This window comes from Myzus persicae, unplaced genomic scaffold (assembly GCF_001856785.1).
Source record: "Myzus persicae strain clone G006 unplaced genomic scaffold, MPER_G0061.0, whole genome shotgun sequence".
In the NCBI taxonomy this organism is placed as follows: domain Eukaryota; kingdom Metazoa; phylum Arthropoda; class Insecta; order Hemiptera; family Aphididae; genus Myzus; species Myzus persicae.
In genome coordinates this window covers 274,007-294,770 of record NW_019102654.1, presented here as the reverse complement: position 1 = coordinate 294,770, position 20,764 = coordinate 274,007, and the positions used below count along the sequence as shown (strand labels likewise).

General features: G+C 27.8%; 2 protein-coding genes across 6 annotated transcripts in view; one reads left to right on the top strand and one right to left on the bottom strand.

The window, feature by feature from the left end:
- Positions 1-430: 430 nt before the first annotated feature.
- On the top strand, positions 431-8,701 carry LOC111032876 (dynamin-1-like protein). The gene is made up of 3 exons (XM_022313346.1): positions 431-591; positions 5,476-6,893; positions 7,410-8,701. Exons 2-3 carry the CDS (start codon positions 5,505-5,507, stop codon positions 7,983-7,985), a joined length of 1,965 nt encoding a protein of 654 aa, XP_022169038.1. The 5' UTR covers positions 431-591; positions 5,476-5,504; the 3' UTR covers positions 7,986-8,701.
- A 5,211-nt stretch (positions 8,702-13,912) lies between these two features.
- Positions 13,913-20,764, bottom strand: part of LOC111032879 — a 13,684-nt gene continuing 6,832 nt past the window's right edge. Inside the window, exons 3-8 of one of the 5 annotated variants that reach the window (XM_022313350.1) lie at positions 19,565-20,103; positions 16,188-16,550; positions 15,879-16,048; positions 15,641-15,746; positions 15,353-15,559; positions 13,913-14,397 (exon numbers count right to left, since the gene is read on the bottom strand). In XM_022313350.1, coding sequence (XP_022169042.1) covers positions 14,165-14,397; positions 15,353-15,559; positions 15,641-15,746; positions 15,879-16,048; positions 16,188-16,550; positions 19,565-19,664 — 1,179 coding nt within the window. In that variant the 5' untranslated portion in view covers positions 19,665-20,103 and the 3' untranslated portion in view covers positions 13,913-14,164. Of the gene's footprint in view, positions 14,398-15,352; positions 15,560-15,640; positions 15,747-15,878; positions 16,049-16,187; positions 16,551-17,458; positions 17,586-19,564; positions 20,104-20,764 lie in introns of those variants that run through there. The other 4 variants (XM_022313351.1, XM_022313353.1, XM_022313352.1 and 1 more) reach the window with 4 other exon arrangements.

Below are 20,764 nucleotides of genomic sequence, written 5' to 3'. Positions count from 1 at the left end.
TTTTAACTCTATTTATTTAGGTACCTATTTATATTTTTATATTCCCCGTTAAAGTAAATGATTGAATTTTATATTATTATGATTCTTTTACAACGAGTTTCACACCAGTTTTGGCCACTCACAAAATAAAAATAATAAAGATTTTATTTATAGTATAATATTATTATGTATAAAATAAAATCACGATTATTTAGAACTTCATAATATTTTTTTTTACGATTCGTGTATGAAACGCAAAAATAAGACAAACTCAACGGCATAATCGCTATTTTTTCATTCGTCGATATTTTAAGATATTATCGATTTCCCCAATGACAAACAACGTTTTCGTCGGAGATAATTACAATTTACATTTGGTAGAAGGGGGAATTGTGCTGCAAAATGGAATAACATAATTCTGCAGCACACCCACTTCGATAATCTGCTCGTCACCCATGACCATTCTTAAGACCCCGGTTCGCGGTATCAGTCGTCAGGCAAGTCACTCGCTCTTGGGCTATTCAGTAAACACTTCAACGGTTATTAGTTTTACTGGTGCTATTACCATAGCAGTTTTCGACTGCTTTTGAACTGCTATAACATATATTATTCGTGAGTATAAAAATGTATTGAAAATATTTACATTAATTACATTCTACCACCTTCCTTATGAATTTAGTTCGATTTGCATGATTTTCAACTAATTCGAGATTATTTAATTTTAAAGGGAAACCTTATCTAAAATAAAGCAAATACTATCTAGTTAGCTTATTAAATTTCATAAATGTTTTTTTCAAATTTATTTAAATAATATTACCTCAATGACAATTTACCAATTCAACTTCAAAAAAATTGCAAGTGTATTTTAGACAATTGCGTTCAAATAATATCTAATATTTAATTAGTATAATATTTGGAAAAAAAGTAGCTAAAAACGTCAGTGGCCAATGGCTATTGGCACTATGCGTTATATAATATTTTAAAAACTAATAAAATTGTGCCTATATTCAACTAAAGCAATATTAATATCTAAACTTGTATTAAAATGTATAATGATAAGAATATGAAACAACTGAACATGGTTCCCAAATAGTAATTGGCGGAAATAAATTTTGGTGGAAACGGGAATCATACCTTTTTTGTTTTTGGTGGAAAAGGGCTATGTGTTAATCAGGGAACCGGATTTTTGGCGGAAACGGGGCATGCCCGATTACTTAACTCCCTTGTATTTGGTTTTATGTGGTTCAACCTTAAAATTGCATATATATGTAGATAGAACGATGAATGATGAATGTATTTTACAATGATGTGTATTTTTTTTTTTGATCCTGTGATCACGTTTTTTGAAAGTAAAAATTCGATTTTCTTCAAGAGCAACTTTTCTGGTAGGAAAGTAAATCTAGTAGGTACTCTGGAAGGTCAAAAGTAAAATTGTCCAATAGTTTTCATAAGAGACAGGAAAAAAAACAGAACAAAACATTAAGGAAAACTGGAATTTTTACGGAAACCCGTTTTTTGACAAAATCGACCATGGTTCTCGATGTAACTCTAAAAAAATAGATACATAGAATGTTCACTGAATGATTATATCTGCGTTTTCTATACGTCATTCAATTTTCAAAATACTTTTTTAGTCATTTTTGACTCGTGTTAAATTATTTATATGCATATGAAATTTTCAATTATTATTGGTTTTTTTTAAACTAATGTCGATATAAATTTTTTCGCTGTTTCAAAAAACTTGAAAACATAATAAGAGGTTCCTCGTAAGTTGTTGCTAACAATAAATATGGAACATACTTTGATGACTTATTGTTTTTCCAATTAATATACCTACTACATTAAATTGTTTGTACTTTTTTCGTATTTTTATCACAAATGTATCTACTATTTAGTTGTAATAAAATACTTATAATACTTATGAGTTGTAATAAATTATTTTTTGCAATGTATTAATGCTAAAAAACTAAATTACTGTTTAACAAATTACATTTGTGTATTGCATATTTGCTATATTATACCTACATCTTACTTTTTGTTAATGAAAATGTTATAATTAAAATTAATAAATAATTATTACTGCAAAATTAAAGTTAAATATAAAATGTAATAAAAATAAAAATTTTATTTTGCATGTTTTGCATTTTTTTTTTTTTTGCATATTTTGACTTTTTTTGGTGCATGTTTGCATGCATATTTTACAATTTAAAATGCATACAAATCCGGCCTTTACTTATAAGTTTGTCTACCTTTATAAAATAAAGATACTTGTAATTTGCACCACATGTTCACTTTCTCAATTTATATAATTGATACAATTTTCGTTTTGACTCGTTTATAACTGTTTACGGATATTTTCAATTTTTTTAAATAAAATTGTATTTGTTGGGTCAAAATGCTTGAAAATTTAATGAAGGGCTCCTGGTGTATATTGTTTCCATATCAGTTAAAAATATTAAAAATACGTATGTACGATTTTATTTATAAGCATTTCAATTTCAATTTTTGTAAAAATTTATCTAATTAAAAAATTAAAAAATGATTTTTTAGTTAAAAATGCATTTAATATTGAACTTTTATTGATATATTTTTTTTTTTTTATTAAATTTAAAACAAAGTTGCATACAATTAGTTAATTCTGTAACCTGATTCGAGTACCTACTTGTGATTCTATTTCTGTATTTTAGATAATGGGGATTGGTGGCAGACAGTTCGAAATAGGCAAAATTAATAGGTCTTGTAAATGAATGTGTATCATTATTCATTATTGTGTGTGTCTGTGTAAAAGAACTATCGGAAGGTTCCCACGCATGCATATTCATGTACAAGTCGTCGCTTCGGCGTTGCGAGCTTGAACGGTTAAAAATGTATGCCCAATTATTGCAATTACATACTTTTTGTCCACCATACCGATTGATCCCAATAATATGATAAGGTTTTGGAATACCGATCTGAATTCGTTACGTCTACTTGAGAGCGGCTGGTCCACATTTTAAGATTTCGGATTTTAACTCCGAAGAATCAACTTTTGAAAATTCCGAAATTTTAAAATATTCAAACATTTCAAACTACATTTATAGTTGTTGGGTATGTGAAATTGGGAAAAGTGGATTGGCCGATCTCAAGTAAACTTAATAACAAATTTTACAAAGTATTATCGAATTACTATGTCGATTGTCGACCAGTATAGTGGACAAAAGATTGGTATGTTTCGGCTAAAATAACTGTCCTCCACCTATCTTCCGTGGTAATAATTTATATTTTAAATTTTAAACAAAGAACAACAATTTTAGTATATTCGTTGTAATTAAAAAATATTATTTTAGAATACTTAGAAGTTAGAACCTTTAAAATTATTTATTTTATTTTATAGACACAAATTTGATTTTTTTGATTTCATTGACATTTTTAAATGCGATTCTTTTTGGCAAACATTAATTCAACCGACTGTATTACTAATGTCTAGGGTTCAGATTTTATAGAAACATTTAATGAAAAAAAAGCATGACCAAAGATTAACTAATAACTTTTAACTTAGTGTATAATTAATTAATTAATTAAAATTAAAAAAGAATTAACTATCATGAATTTTGTTAGATTTTCAGTTGTGAAAATGATTCTATGTCTTAACTTAGGTTAGAATTTCTTGTCCTTTAAGACTAAAAATTTGATTTCTATTTCCTATATAAAAAAGAAGTACCTATTATATTCTTTAAATTCCGAGCCCTACTAATGTCTAATATTAAAATTAATTACTTTAATAGCAATAATGTCATAAATTGTTCTTAGATATTCTATCTTTGTTACAATGATTTAATATCATTGAATTTAAATTTAACAAATCCTTTACAATGTCCCTAATGTTCAGTAAAAACGAACCCACTTGCCCATATTTAACACTCAGTAAGCACTAAGCCACACTGGGTAAAACTTCTTGATTAAACATAATATATTTTTCTTTAACATTAATTAATTTTAAAATTAAACATTTTTTTAAGTTTTTAAATTTTTGCTATACAGTAAACATTATAATTTATAATGAAGAAGAAATGGACCAAATCTTGGAATGTCTGCCATTATAAACAAAGCAGTTTAATAACATCTATGATCTATAAAATGAGTTTATTGAACTACTTCTCTACCATGTTGAGACTTTTTTATAAGCAGTTCATTCATTTTTTAATTCATGTGAGAAACCTTGTTTTAAATTTTTAAGCTTAATTTATTTAATAAATTACCACAGAAACTTCCAAAAATGTTTTTCCAAGAACTATGATGCAATACTACTACATATAATAACACTACTCATATACAATGTATTAAGTTTGACATTTTTAAATCAAGGCAGCTGTTAGTGACAACATTTAACCAATTTATACCTTGTCATCGCCTCTCACGGTTGTTGTGTTAGTCGTAAATGGTTGTTAGAGTGACCCCGCTGTTGGCTAAAAGTCCTATGCTAATTATCAAAAAAATTTGAATTCTAATCTATGTCTTGTATGAGAAAAATTTTTGATAATGATACTTTGAAAAGCTTATGTACTGCAGTTCCAAACAAATTTACTTAATTTCTCAAAACGAATATTGTGAGGTAAAAAAATGAACCAATATTTCCTACGAAACATAAAGCCTAACAAATTTAAATTAGTCTTCAATATTCAAATTGGACTACTAGACTACATTTTTGTTTCCCAGATTATAGTCTAAATGCAGTAAAGATCCAATCGCCACCTTAAACATTCAACAGTTAGCTATTCTAATATTCTACATGTCTACCTATTGCTGATTTTTAAGATGTGCTGGCAATATTATTTAAAAAGTAATGAATACTTTAATTTCAAATCAGAAACACATTTTTTAAAACAAATAATGAGTGCAACATTATTGAATTAAAAGTTAATTGTAAAAACCATTATTGAATGATCAAAATATAAATATTTTGCTACTTAACCATAAATAATACTTTTTAACTCAGGTCATATTAATTATTTAGGTATACCATAAACTATGAGTACCATAAAAGACTATATTATTAAATATTAATTTATAAATATACATTTTGTGTTACATTAGTATTATCTTTATTTGTGGGGGTAACTAATATATATGTCAGCCAGAATGCCTTTCAATTTTATCAAAGTAAAATATTTTGCAAATATTCATTTACAATTATAATACTTTGAATCATAAAGTATTAATTATTATAATATGTTCTATAAATTATGTATATAATTTCTCATTTCATAATTGAATTCATAGTTTAATTATATATTATTGTTGAATAGTAATTATATATACTATCTACTAAAATATACCTTAATGGTATTTCATTAAATTGATAAATCAATGATACATTTTTATTTGCACGATAATTGTGTATTCCTGTATGTTCTATGACTTATTTTAATGTACTTAACAGCAAAACTATAAACTAATTCATAGTTGATACATTTACAAATTAAATAAATAAACAATAACAAACTTTTTATATTTTAGATTGTTGATCGAAATTCTACAATACTACAATGGAATCCTTGATTCAGATTGTAAACAAATTACAGGATGTTTTTGCTGTAATCGGAGAACACAAAATTGACTTACCTCAGATTGTGGTTGTCGGATCTCAGAGTTCGGGAAAGAGCTCAGTTTTGGAAAGTTTGGTCGGTAAATCTTTTTTACCTAGAGGTACAGGAATTGTAACTCGTGCACCACTCTTTCTTCAAATGATTAGGTATTCTGAAGAAGACTACCAGGAAATGGTCAAAATAACAAAAAATCGTAATATTAAATGTTGGGCAACGTTCCTTCATAAAGATGGTATAATTTATGAAAATTTTGATGAAGTAAGATATGAAATCGAAAAACGAACTGATGTTTTGGCTGGTGATAACAAGGGCATTACCCATGAGCCAATCGTCCTGAAAGTTTTTACTCTGTCCTTCGATCTCACATTTGTGGATTTGCCAGGAATCACAAAAGTACCTGTTGGCGATCAACCGGAGGATATTGATGAGCAAATTCAAGAGCTTATATTAAAATATGTAAAACAGCCGAATTCAATAATTTTAGCTGTTGTAACTGCTAATACAGATCCAAGTACATCTGAAAGTCTGAAAATTGCTAGAAAAATGGACCCTGAAGGTGCAAGGACAATTGCCGTGGTTACTAAGTTAGATTTGATCGACAAAGGTACAATTCAAGACACTACTGATCTGCTCTGTGGTCATAGAATTCCTGTGAAACTGGGCATAATTGGAGTGGTCAATAGAAGCCAAAAAGACATAAACGACAATAAATCAATGAAAGAAACGGTGAAAAGTGAAAAGGATTTTTTGAGAATGAACTACCCAGACATCTACAAAAATCACGGTAACAAAGTGTTGGCTAAAAAACTGCAAGATATATTGGTAAAACATATCAAAAATACTCTTCCAGCATTGCTAAAAAATTTAAATGACACAAAGACAAAACTACAAAATGAGTTAAAAACATTGCAAACACCTGATAGCAAGGTATCATTTGTATTAGGCTTATTTAAAGAAATATACAAGTCGTATTGTGATACAGTACTGGGCAACACAAAAAATATTTCCGATAACACAGTTATGGGTGGTGCCAGAATTTCACAAATTATAAATGAAGAGTATTCAGAGAAAGTGAATAAAATTGATCCCTTACTTAACTTATCTGAAGAACAGATAAGAATTATTTTACTGAACACAGCTGGAATTACCAACAGCTCGTTCGTCAATCTAAAAGCTCTGGAGAATATGATAGGTAGACAGTTGAATAACCTAATTGAGCCATCCTTGCGCGCTGTGGACATTGTACGTGGAGAGATGCTGAAAATATTTGATTTAATTGATGAAAATATTTTAGGAACTTTAAAAAGATATCCCAGGATAAATTCAGATGTAAGTATGACTTTAACAAGTATAGTGTATATATTTAAAATTCTGATTTCGGTAACGAAACAAAAATAACCGACTAAACTTTTATAACTTTACACTTGAAGTTTGCTCACCAATCATTAATAAATAGGTGATCAATGTTTTTAAAATTTTAATTTATTTGAGGTAACATAAGTTGCTTTTTATTTATATTGTACTTCAAATTATAAATCATACATCAAATTGAGAGTATAAAAAAATGTAATAATAGCTATCCAAAAATACTCTAAAACCATCCAAAGTGCCCTTAAAAATGCCCTGAATACATGAAAAACAATCCAACTAAATTTATATTATTTGCATATGAACAATTTGTTTTTAATTAACAAAGACAAATAAAAAATGGTTAAATTACCTATCGAATATATACTGTAATAGCTAACAAATGTTAAAAATGTTCAATTATAATCTGTCATAAATTTATTAATAATAATCATACATGCAATTTTGTTTTGAATAATTATTTTTATTTGTTCTCAGGTGAGAAATGTCCTTAATACTGTATTGGATGAGCATCTAACTAACTTGAAAGAATGTATAAATTCTCACATTGAGACTTACCAGACATGTTTGAATACGAAAAACCCTATATTTTTGCTAAAATTAGTCCACTTTTCTACTAATGAGTGCAATACAAAGAATGATGCTCCTAATGTTATTTCTGCGTTTTTTGAACAGAACAAGGGCGATGTTAAAGAGGAACATCTTATACAAAAGTTCAAAGAAATGTTATTCGGGTTAACTGACCATGCTGCTGAAACATCAGAACAAGTCAAGATTCATAAACGGTTGACTCACTGTTATTTTGAGTTTATCAGAGAAATCATTGTTGACTATGTACCAAAAAGAATTCACCATAAAATGGTGAATTTAGTTTTGAACAATTTCGAACATGAATTGGACGAAAAAGTTTTTACTTTGTATGTAATTAATCAATCGTTTAATGAAGTTTTAGTTGAAGAAGAAGGCGTTGTTGAAGATCGAGAACGGGTAGAGCAAATGTTGTTTGCTGTCAACAAAGCTTTGAAAAGTATGGTAGATATTCAGTGTTTCTGATGCGAAGTTTACAACAAAAAGTAGTTATGTATTAACGTTATGTGCTTTACTAAAATATTTAAAACAAAAATTATAATTCATTTTAATTAACTCATACTTTTGTAGGTTGCTTTAAAAATAATATTTCCTTTTTCTTTATGACTTTTTACTATGTTAAAAAATTAGTGTTATTGTTTATTTTTAATAATTAGTACATATTTGTAATATTTAAATAGTCTTTAGGAAATTTACTTATATTAATACTAATTTGTTCAGATATATCAATTTATCAATAAATATAAATCCTCTTTCCTATGAAAAAGGTACTCATTATAATATATCTCTTTCCTCTAAAAAAGTACCTGGTTTCTTACCTTATGTATCAGTGCTGCAACTACAATTTTGAGGCCCAGGCGTGAGATAAATTTTAGAGGCCCTTTATCGTCAGTGGTGTCTACATTTTGAATCAGTCTTTGATGAATTGATGAGCTATGACTGGGGGTTATACAATAGTACTCAAATATCATACACCACAAAAATAAATATTTATGATATTTTCTCTTAGAATTTCAACTTCTACTTTACCTCAAGAAACCCTTGGAACGCTTAGCTAAAAACAATGCATGTTTACAGCCTTACAGGAGAATAAATGTTGTGAAGAACAACCAACACATTTATCAAAAATAAATCAACAGAGGAATTTCATACCTACCTTATAACTTTTAAGTTATAACTATACAACTTTATTACTTTATTTTCCAAATATTCTTTATTTGTTTATTTATAATATCATATTTTTATAAACATATAATAATTAAGAATAATATATTTTTATGGTAACTTATGTAACAATAATTTATCATTCTGTTATATTATATTTGGTCACCTTTTACAGTTATAGTGAAGGTATATAGTATATTATATAATAATATGTGTATATAGGCCCATTTTTTAATTTGGCAAATATCTAATGTTTTAATAATACATGAATATGACTATATGAGTAATACATTTATTTATTGATTTATTGAATAAAAAAATAACTAATACTTATAAGTAATAATTAACAACATAAATAAAATATGTTTAAACAAAAACTTAAAGAAAATTTTTTTTCTTGCTTTATTGTTAGTGAAATCATTAATTATTTTATTTATATCTAATTCATTTGTACGGTTTCGCTCAATGTTTAAAATACATATATTTGTTAGGCGAATTTGTTGTATGGAGTTTCTTAAGTAATTGTAATCATTTTTAATTTGGAAAATAAACGTTCTGCATTTGCTACGGTGACCGGTAATGTTAGGAAAATAATACATGATCTGAAAATATCTTTGTAAATAGAGGCCACATCATTGTCTAGTATACCTATACTGCAAAAGATTTCTTATGCTGTATATTGTTTTTAGAGAATCTTTAAATGCATCTTTAAAACATAACATTTGTCTAGTTATATCCGTACTGATGTAATTTTCATAAAATAGCTGAAAGTCATAAGTTGCCTTTACAATATCATGTTCACTAGACTTAAAAATATTTTGAGGTAGAAGGAAATTAAATTTGTTAGTTACTTCGTATAAACCTGAGAACCTTTCTTTAAGTTGGACGATTGCTGTATCCATGAGTGGTAAAAGTACTGTAATACAAAGATTTCCTTCATTTATATCAAGCCTCCTATCACCATCTGCGTCACCAAAAAGGCAACAAATCTTTTAGAGTAAACATTTAAAAATTAAAACGATTTAATTAAGAACAAACTAATCTATACTACCGTCTACCAAAAACGTATCATATAGTATGAAAACAATTAACAAACGTTAACACTTAACGATAAAACACAAATCAATTTTACTATACAAAATGTTAACAATAAACAAATAACTTCTGTAATTATGAATAATCCACTGAATACTGATAAATGTCGAATAAGCGAGTGACGGTTCTCATAATCGTATGAGTGTTTACTTATATTTTATATTACTGCGTTGTATAATCATATAATGTTTGTGATAGGTGAGAATTGGCCCGTATGGTGTTTCCAGTATGTATAAAAATAGACTTTTAATTCAGACGAAATTGATTACAATTTATATAATATGTACATCACACATTTACATTTCACGCTGATACCTAAATCGATAAGGAATAATAATTTTTTTTTTTAAATATTATAATTTATTTTGCTTTTATTTATTATATACGAAATAAAAAGTTCCTACAAATCTGAGGCCCCAAAACTTACATTTTGTAGGTCCATCAGGCGGTGCCTTGCACCGCCTGCACCGGCGGTAGTTGCGACACTGCTTATGTTATAATTAATATATTTCTGTGGTTTGTAGTAAAACAAAAGTCAAAACCAAATTTATGGTAACGCCTTAACGGTAACTCTTAACTAAAAGTATTGGGAAGTAAAATTAACAGCAGGCAACAACAACTTACCTACTGCATGTCTGCATCTGACGACTGCATACTATATAGAAATAACTAATGAATAATAAGTAGGGCTAACACTTTTATGCATTTGCATATTTCTATTGGTTGGTCAAAAAAATATCTAGTTTATACCAAAATTTGTTTTATAACCTAACGATACTGTATACGAAATTTTATTTTGCATATTTTTGCATTTTTAGGGCATATTTTAGCATTTAGTATATTTTTGAAGCTTATTTAAGATCTTAAAAACTCGGAAATTACAAAATATTAATTTGTTTCACTCATATACCTTATTATTGGTATTTCAGCTCATTTATGAAAAGAACTGGAGGTAATCCAATCTTAATCGCTAATTATTAGGCTCAACTATTATATGTCCGTAGATCGGTAACAGTAATAGTATCGCATAGAGATAAATATAGTATTATAATATTTTATCGCACCTATTAGTCGTCAGTCGCTCTTTATATTCGTGCGGTGCGTTATTAAATCGACAATTTTGAAGGTAAGAATGATTGTACAAATAGCACTAATATTAACAAAAAATGTGAAGATGTTTTTAAAAAAAATAATGGTTTTCATATTCTTAAGACAATTTCTGAAGTATTATCCGGTGATGTATCCATGTTAGAAGGCATCTAAAAAGTAAAAACGCACCTATTACATCCGTTGATGTAGAACGTTCCTTTTCACCCCACAAAAATTTGTTAACAAACAATCGAAGCTCAATGCTGTTTGAAAACTTAAACAAATCATTAATTGTTCAATGTAATAACATCGGGTAAAAATTAAAATGTTTATCATCTGATTAATGTTTTTGTTTAACTTATTAATTATTACTTTAATTTTAATTTTTTAATTTTAAATATTTTTTAATATCACACATTTTTGTAAATAATTATTCATTGGCAATAATATTGTATTATAGAATAAATTGTATAATGCATAAAAAAAATTAATCATTTAATCATTTTTTTACAATAACATTTTTTTTAGAGCATATTTTAAGGGCATATATTGGTAATTTTTAGGGCATAACTGCATACATATTTTATAGATTTTTGGGCATGTTGTTGTGAGTAACTTTATTTCACCTTTTACTGTTCACCTTCTTCAACAAGTCGTTAATTTTAATTATACAATTATTCAAATATATTTTAAGTAAGTACATAATTATATAATTTTTGACTAATTTAATAAAATATATATATTAAGTATTTTTTTATAAATTGCACTAAAATTTTATTCGTTGTCGAATAAATATATACGGATCGATATAATCTAAAGTATCCACCTATTCAGTATATTACAAAATTTCTATTCGGTGTAAGTGGTAGGTGAGACCGGGAAAATTAGACAAGAAAAAAATTAAAGGCTACTACTTCTTCACTGTGTGAAGTTGAAGTCATGCCAGATCAGAACCTTTAATTAATTATTCTTTTAGTCTAATTTTCCCGGTTGAGTAAGAAAAAATAGTGAACTTTTACTTCATCTATAAATGTTCTATTTTTGACCGACTTGTTAGAGGTATGTGTACTTCGACAAAGGAAGAGTGAAGAATGTCAGAGAAAATTGTAATGACATATGTTTGCAATTCTAGTGTTAGTCAAAATTATATTATTGTATTATCGTTTTTATATTGTAACCGGTCCGTGAACATAGGAGACCAGCGACGAATCTACGTCACAACTCACAAGTCAGTTCTCACAGCGTATCATAACCGCGGCCATACCGACCGTAACATAATAATATTACCTTTACCAAAAGTGTTGTTTTGCTCTGTTGTTAAGTTTAATTATTCTTGTTGTGTTTTCTAAGTTTTTTCAATAGTAGTCAAGACCATCGTCCATCATATAAAACAATTGAGCTTATTCATTAACGTTTCCTATGACCAATTTCTAATTATTACAGCTTTACTGACCACAAAACCAAACCAAATTATACAGTACACAAACAAAGGAACAATATGATATTTAATAGTATATAATATAGGTGATCCTGCGGCATCTAGGAATACGGTTTTTATAATTAATTATTCAAAACAAATAATAACTTGTAGCATAGGTAGTTGTTTATTTCTGTATTTGTATTAATCGTCAATAATGATTAGTGTGAGTGTGAATAGTGTGATTGTATGCGGGAAATATCTATGCACACATTGCATTCGCAGACATGTCAACAGCACCGCCACGCGCTGAACAAAAATGAAAAGCGTGGTTTTTTACTCAAAACTCGGTTTTCAGGAAAACTCTCAAGCATTTTGGGTGGTCAGATTTGGTGATTTTTTTGTTAGTTAGAGGATAATTTTCTATAGGTGCATTTAACTTCGATCTTCAATTTTGTTGCTTAAAATAAACATAATAAAAATAACGAAAGCTTATGAAAATTGGTTATATTCAAAATCGAATCATATTGTTTAGAAATAGAATTTTAAAAATCCAAGTCCAATGTACTGTAAGGAGTGTTTTTTTTTCAAAGAGAAAAATTATCGAAATCGGATCACTCTACGAGGCATGTGAGTTTTTCCTGTTTTTTTCCTGTTTTTTCTTTTGAACATAAAAACATCACGTGCGTGCTTCTTAAAATAAATATCAAAATGTAGAATTGATTCTAAATATGTCAATTATATACGAGTACACTCCAATTTATATTAGGTCCCATCCCGAATTTAATATTATAATAACATTACAATAATGTACTCTTATTCTAAATATTATTATATAGTTGAAAATAATTTGTTGTTAGTACAACTATAGTTAAGGGGATTCGATACCGTCATTTTCTGTTTTTGTCTTACACCCGCGTGACATAGTAATTTAGACTTGTTTTTTGCCAAATATACCAATTGATCTAATGAAGCGATAAGTATTCTAAAAACAGATTTGAATTTGTCGTCAAGTCTACTTGAAATCGACTTTCCCACATTTATGATTTTTTGATTTTAACTTCTCCGAAAATTGAAATACAAAAATGTTTAAATGCTCTTTTTTAATATGAAATTTTTAGGAATTTGGGGGATAATATCAAAAATGTGGGAAAGTCGATTTTAAGTAGACTTAACGACAAATTCAAATCTGTTTTCAGATTTATTATCGCTTCATTAGATCAATTAGTATGTTTGGCAAAAAACACGTCTAAGTACCATGTCACGCGTGTGTTAGACAAAAACAGAAAATGACGGTATCGAATCCCCTTAAAATAAAAAATATAATTTGTATTAAGTATAACATTTGCTTAATTATTGTATAAAATATACATTTACTTGTCAAGAACTACGTACGTAGAAGACAGGGCATATAGTGCATTAAGAGGATGCGCTTTATTTGTTTTCTCTCTTAGTAACAGATAACACACTTTCACCCAAAATTATTTTTTATAATTTTTGACAAAACAGTTTAATTTTTCATTATTATTTGACTTTGTATTCAACTTTTAAAATAAAAAATTATTTGTAAATTTAAATTATGTTTAAATTGTTTTGAGACAATATTTAAACAAATCGATATGTCATACCTTCAAATTATTATTATTTAACAGTTTTTTAATGAATGATTTTATTTTATCGATTACTCAAAAACATGAAAAAAATGATTCTGTGTAAATGTGTACGTCTACCTATATTGTGCGTGGGAGAGGAAGAAAACGGACGGCGCTCACATCCTCTTAAGTTACATGACCAGAAAAGAAAGAAAATTATTCTTATATAATTAATTACAAAGATCAATCATTCTCCTACACAGATTACAGCAATATGGTATCCTGATTTATGAGTATTTATTGTTTCTTTGGTATTGACGACGGTTTATATTACATCGATGTTGCTCTACAACAACTTTTCCTGTAGTCCGGTAACGCTTTAAATTCGATTTCCACCAAAAGTGATATTTACAACCATTGTTTTCATTGTTAATGATATCATTTCTACGGATCCTATTACTGGTTAGTTGTATTAATCTCTTGTGGAAGCTGTCTTCTGTTTTTATTATGTTACTATTTTCTGAAATATCATATAGTATTAATATCATTAATATAATAACATTAGGTAATTCTAATTAAACAACCAAATATAAATTCATATTTTTAATAACAAATTTTGCTTTGATAAAAAAAACAAATAAAAATTTGAAAGATTGAAAACAGTTTAAGATAAAAAAATATTTATATATACGATTTCATTAATAACTTTATTTTAGTGGACAAAGTCTATGGAATTATTTTGTTGTACACTTTATTTAAAGTTATATACTTATAAACATAGTAACCAAAAAGGTAAAAATAAATATTATTTATCATTTGAACTTAACTATTAAATATATTTTATTAACAAGCAATTTGTTAGATGCATTACTAATCTCATAGGGTCCTACTTAAACGGTTCGATTAATATTCGGGACTCCATTCAAGTTCTCATAGTTTTTTATGATTTAAAGTTAAAATTAAAAACACAGTTTCGACGCAACTATAGTATATCTTATACTGTTACAGTTTTAGTCAAATAAATAATAACTATAAATAGTTGAATTTATGTTGAAATTTACAAATAATTTTTATTAAAGTTACAGATAATAGTTGTAATGGTGTGCAAAAGTAATTATTTTCAATGCATGTATGTGTATATTATGTAACTTCGATGAAATATGTAGTACCTAAGAAGAATTCAAATTTCAGATTGCATAATATTATATGTTATATAACATGCGTGTTTCAACATTTATATATATATGTTCAATTTTCAATTTTTATTCATGTACTACTAATTTGTTATCACTTATCAGATACGATCACATTGTTATAAAATATTCTTTTTAATATAATATATAGTATTATATACTATATAGGCTTATTTAGTTTTATTACATATTTTTAGTATCTTTCTGAAATAAATATATCAATAAACTTTAGAAAAAAAAGAGTAGGTATTCTCAACGAAGTCCAGTCTGTTTATTAAGTACCTAACTGACTAGAACTGTAGTCTCCATTAATGTGTTGGATCTGTTGATTTTGTGTAATTTTTCGTTCAATGTCTTTCAATGTTTTTAACCATGGCCCAACAGTATCGATGTTGACAGTTTCAATCCCGCTGCCACCTTCGTTAAATATCAATACATCCAATATTCTAATAGTCTTACGTAATTTGTACAAAGCAGATTCATAATTGTCTAAAAATTTGAAAAAAATGAACAATCAGTTCTCTATACATTTAATAATTACGGTTTATAAACATATTAGAAAAATCTCACCAACTATAACTTTATTAATGGCAGCCAATAAAGTCCGTTTGCACACATCTACTACTTTACCGTCATCCAGTATAATCTCAAACTGTGTTTTTATTTCATTTGCTTGCTTTATTCACATTATTGGAGTTATTATCAGTAATAAAAAATATGTAAGTTATAATATTGTAGTTAGGTTAAGTATGAGCGTGTATATAGATAATAGAATATATTGTGTAAATTAAGTAGGAAGTTAACTCACTTCTAATAATTTATCATCGTTATTTGATGTTCGTCGTTTTGTGTTTTTATCAAAAATGACAGTTGACTTCATACTGTCGTCAACAGTTCTTTCTCCCAGATGTAATCGACGAAAACATGATGAAGATAAATCATTTTTTATCATTCTAGTGGCAAACTCAGAGTTTCTTTCTAAACAGAAAGATATTTTATTTACTTTATATTAAAACAATACTTATATAGGTTATGGATATTTATTGTTGATGAATTTAGAACCATATACTATTTACACGTGTAGATTAGCTTATAAATGGTACATATGATCACCTACCAGAGTAGTCGTAATCATTTATACGTTGCTGAATGGTATTGCAGCCAACCGTAAGTGATGATTCTGGTGATGATGATAGAAGTGATGGCTGCTGTGGTTGCTGCATCATGGGAGTCAATGGCTGGTGGACATAGTAAGAGTCTGGTAGAGGTGGTGAAGATAACATCAAAGGTGGTAAAGATGATGGTGCTGGTGTAGGTGGAGGTGGTGGACGGCTCATCAACAATTGAGGAAATGTATAATGATGATGTTCTTGTTCTTGAACATCGTCATTGACCATAACATAAGAAACTGGATAATACATATTATTTTGATTACGGCCAACTTCGATAAAACCATTTCCAGTTGTGTTCACTTCAATTCCTTAAATTGTACAAAAATTAATATTGACAAATGGTTGTACTTTTATTACCAAAAAAAAAAAATGATTTAAAGAGTAAACTAATAAAGCTTTAATTAATAGTACCTAACTATTAAGGCAATTTTACATCAGGTAAATAATTAGTTTTTTAGTTAGGTACCTTTAATTGCATTGACACACATTTAAAACATATAAAATATGTACCTTTGATAATTAGTTATTAAATTTGAAATATAAATTTATAGTAAATATAATATTAGTTATCCAAAATGATTTTATTATTTTTATTTAAAATTGTATTTCTAACACTGTCTATATTACAGTAATCCCTCGACCCTCGTTATCCACGGAGGTTGCGTTTTAGAAAAATTGCGCGAATAACGAAACCGTGGATAATGAAACCATAATAATTGACGATTATTAATCGTACTTCTGTAGTCTGTAGTAGGTACCTCATGTATCATGTATGGTATTTATCTATAATAAGTACAAAAGTACTTACTTAGTTGTATTATCTACATTCTACAATTCTACAATTGTCTAAAATAAAAATTATCCACAGTGGTCGAATAATAACTATAAAACGTTATCGTATTAATAACATTGCATCGTGGACTCAACCACGGATAATGAGGGATTACCGCAACTTCATAATAAGGGGCCCGTGTGCAATATTTGTTTGGGCGCCTTCCTAAATTAATTTTACTGTATGTATTACAATCTATAAGTGCTAACGTTTTTAGGTTTTGTGTATATACCTACATATATATAAATTTTTTTTTGGTTCATACGTTTTATTCAATCTTTTTCAAAGGGAACAATAAGAATGTGATGTTATAGAATAAGCTAAAATTAATAAAAATAAAAAGGCAGACTAAACGGATTTCAGAGGCCTTTCAGTACTAAATACCTATAAATGTAGTGTACGTCGTCACTCATAAACCGTCGGCGTTTTCCGCTATCAGCCTGTTGTTCTTCCGACAATTCGACAAACAAAGACCCATAGACGCGATAAAAATAGATCTTATGGAAAAATTGATAGTACTTAAAAAGTTAGAAACTTTGACACTTGAATACTTGATAGGTACCCACCTTTTTCTAAACCTACCATCCATTTCAACATACTTATTACTTAATCTAATATTAGTATATACCTACAACTACAATAATGTTTCAACTTAAAAAAAAAAGTATTATGAGTAATTAAGTCTTGAGTTTTAAGACAATTTCAGTGTTTGCTCCAAATTGGGCCCGGGGCCGGGCCTCCCAAATGTATGTAAGCCTTGAGGCCCGTATGCGCCGCACACTCTGCACACCCGGTTTTTGCGGCACTGGGGATTACTGTATTAATGTTTGAAATATTCCAACTGTGGAACTGTTACCTACATCACATTTAAGAAATAATGAAGGTAGTGGCTATTGTTTATGGGGAAACATTTAAGCAGTTTATAATTTATTAATTATTAAAAAAATAATTTTTTAAAAAGGTGGATCAGTGGATACCGCTGTACTGTAGAGTAGTTGAAATATACGAGTTATATTTGAATTCAATGATAAATCAGTGTAAAACTATTCTAAGAGGAGACGTTGTGTCACCTAAGCCTGATCATGGATACTTGTATAAACTATAAATAATCAAATTGAATAGTTTAAAAAAATAACATTAGAAATTAAAAATATTTCATGGCTATAAATAGCGTAACTTTCCGGTGAACATTTTTGTTTTTTTATAGAAGAAGAAATCTTCATTTTGATAATCTTCTATTAAAATTCCTTATGTTAGCTATGAAAATAAAAACTTTTCTGAAATTTTAACTGAAAAATAATTTACAAATTTAGAAAATATTCTTATGGCTACAAAAACAGCTAAAATATTTTAAAAATTTGATTAAGTATAAGAAATGATAATATAAATATTTTTTAATAATTTCAAGTGTCTACGGTTATTAGTTTTTAAGTTATACCAATAATATAAAATTAATTTTTTTTTAAAATTGGGTTTGCGTAAAAATTAATAATTTTAAAAATGTCTATGAAATATCAATTTGGACCTCTCAGAAAGTACCAACTACATTCACTTTTCTATCAGAAAATATACTAATTGCGAGAATCGGAGCATTTTTATCACACCATTGTACAATCGATACACTACTCTCAAAATATAAAATAATAAATAACAAGAAACAACATATAATATAATCATATTAACACCGTTCTTCGGTATTGATATACCTATACGTTAGTAATATTGTATGAAATTATGAAATAATATTATATGTCATGCGATTTATTTTTGTTAAAAATTAGTTCAACCTAACTAAGGTACCTATTTTGATTATTACTAATAGCAATTTATTATAATTTTATATATACATGCAACATATACATCATGTAAAAAAATATCCATATGAGAGAAAATATATTATTAAAATTGTTATTGCACTCTTTTCTTATAATTTTGTTTAAGTAGGTACTTTGTATTCGGTCAGAATCGTTTTTCATCTTTTGCAATGATGTATTATTGAATTAAAATTAAAGACATTCATTACCGCAGTGACCTACTCAATAACGAGTTACACTTTCGACACCTGCTATTATAGTAGATTAACTTCCAAGGTTTTTAAAAATATTCATTGAAGTAGGTACCTTATGAATAATCAACTGTCAAATATGTTTATTGCAATTTAAATTATTTAATGCAAATTATGCAAATGTTGTTAAAAAAAATAATGCTTTAGGACTTTAGATACACTTAGCTAGTACCAGTACCACTGATGAATAGAATATACTATTGGTCAAAAAAATAACACAGTTATATCTTACATGATTTGGTATGTGCTCAGCTTGTGTGCAGCCATTATATATCAAAATACTTAAGGCTTATTACTCAAAGGTTTCGTTAATAAATAAACAATTAAATATACAAATTAAAGATTTTTTACCATGCATGTATATTACATTTTTTTTAGTGGCTTATATTAATTATATTCCCTGAATTAACAATAAATATTCTTACCATTATTTTCGTAATGATGCAGATGGTGATGAAGCCGCGTACAGTGATAATTCGGCCAACGCGGCTGTGGCCCACGGAGGTCATCTTCTTCGTGCCACATAATCTGTCTGTGTGTTCGGTTTGACTAAGATTATTACTCGCAACTATACGTGCCTACTCTTGTACATAAAATAAATTGGAAGTCAGAAGGATGGTGGTTTAAAAAAATATTTTGTCACCACGGATAATCGATATTTACAGTGGCCGACGGTCCTCGTGGAGGAAACGTCCTGCGGCACATTGTGCAGTATGACATGTGCGGTACACTTATATATATTATACTATATTAGAACACGGTGTAGGTGTTATTAACAACAAGTGGCGGAAGCGTTTTATACGCAAGCGCCGTTTACACTGCATGCCGCCTGCATAGTTCATAGGTATTATGTTATATAACTGATTAATATAGACTTAAATGGTGCACAATTATGTTTTGAGGCTTCGTCGAGTACGCCACCCATTGATGAGGAATTATACACATTGTGTATTTACCAAAAACACTGAAAAATTATCGGGAATGTAACCAAACTAAATTTTCTTAGGTGTGACAATGCACATTATCTTATATACCTACTTACCCCCACAAATATAATAATATAATTAAAAGTTATAACTTATGATAGTTATCACGAAAAATATTTTTGAATTATAACGTAAGAACGAATATCACAATCTTTGCGGTTTAAACATCTAATTTCGTAATTAAGTTTTAACTTAAAATACCTATAAAAAATCTGTGCTTGTAAATGTTTTTAGATTTTTTGGTTACAATATAACCAACTTATGAGAAATCTTGTTTTAAATTTCAATTTCCTAGCAATGAAAATTGAACATTTTAGAAGTTTTTAACCACAAAATGATTTGAAAATGTTTGTGATATTGACTAATTTCATAAGAACCTGAACTTTAAGTGATAATAAAAAAAACCATGCATACGTATTTTTAATGGTAGGCGGAAAAAAGCCCAGAAAAAAAATTAAATATTTATTTTTTATTTTTTTTATTTTACACAATATATATACAATCTGTACAATTTTGCACAATTAGCATATTTGATAAGAGTTAAAATATAATACATGAGTACTTGAGTAAGAAGCCACCCACTAATGGCACTTAACTGGAGGTTGTATGAAACTAGCTATATATTTTTTTTTTTTTTTT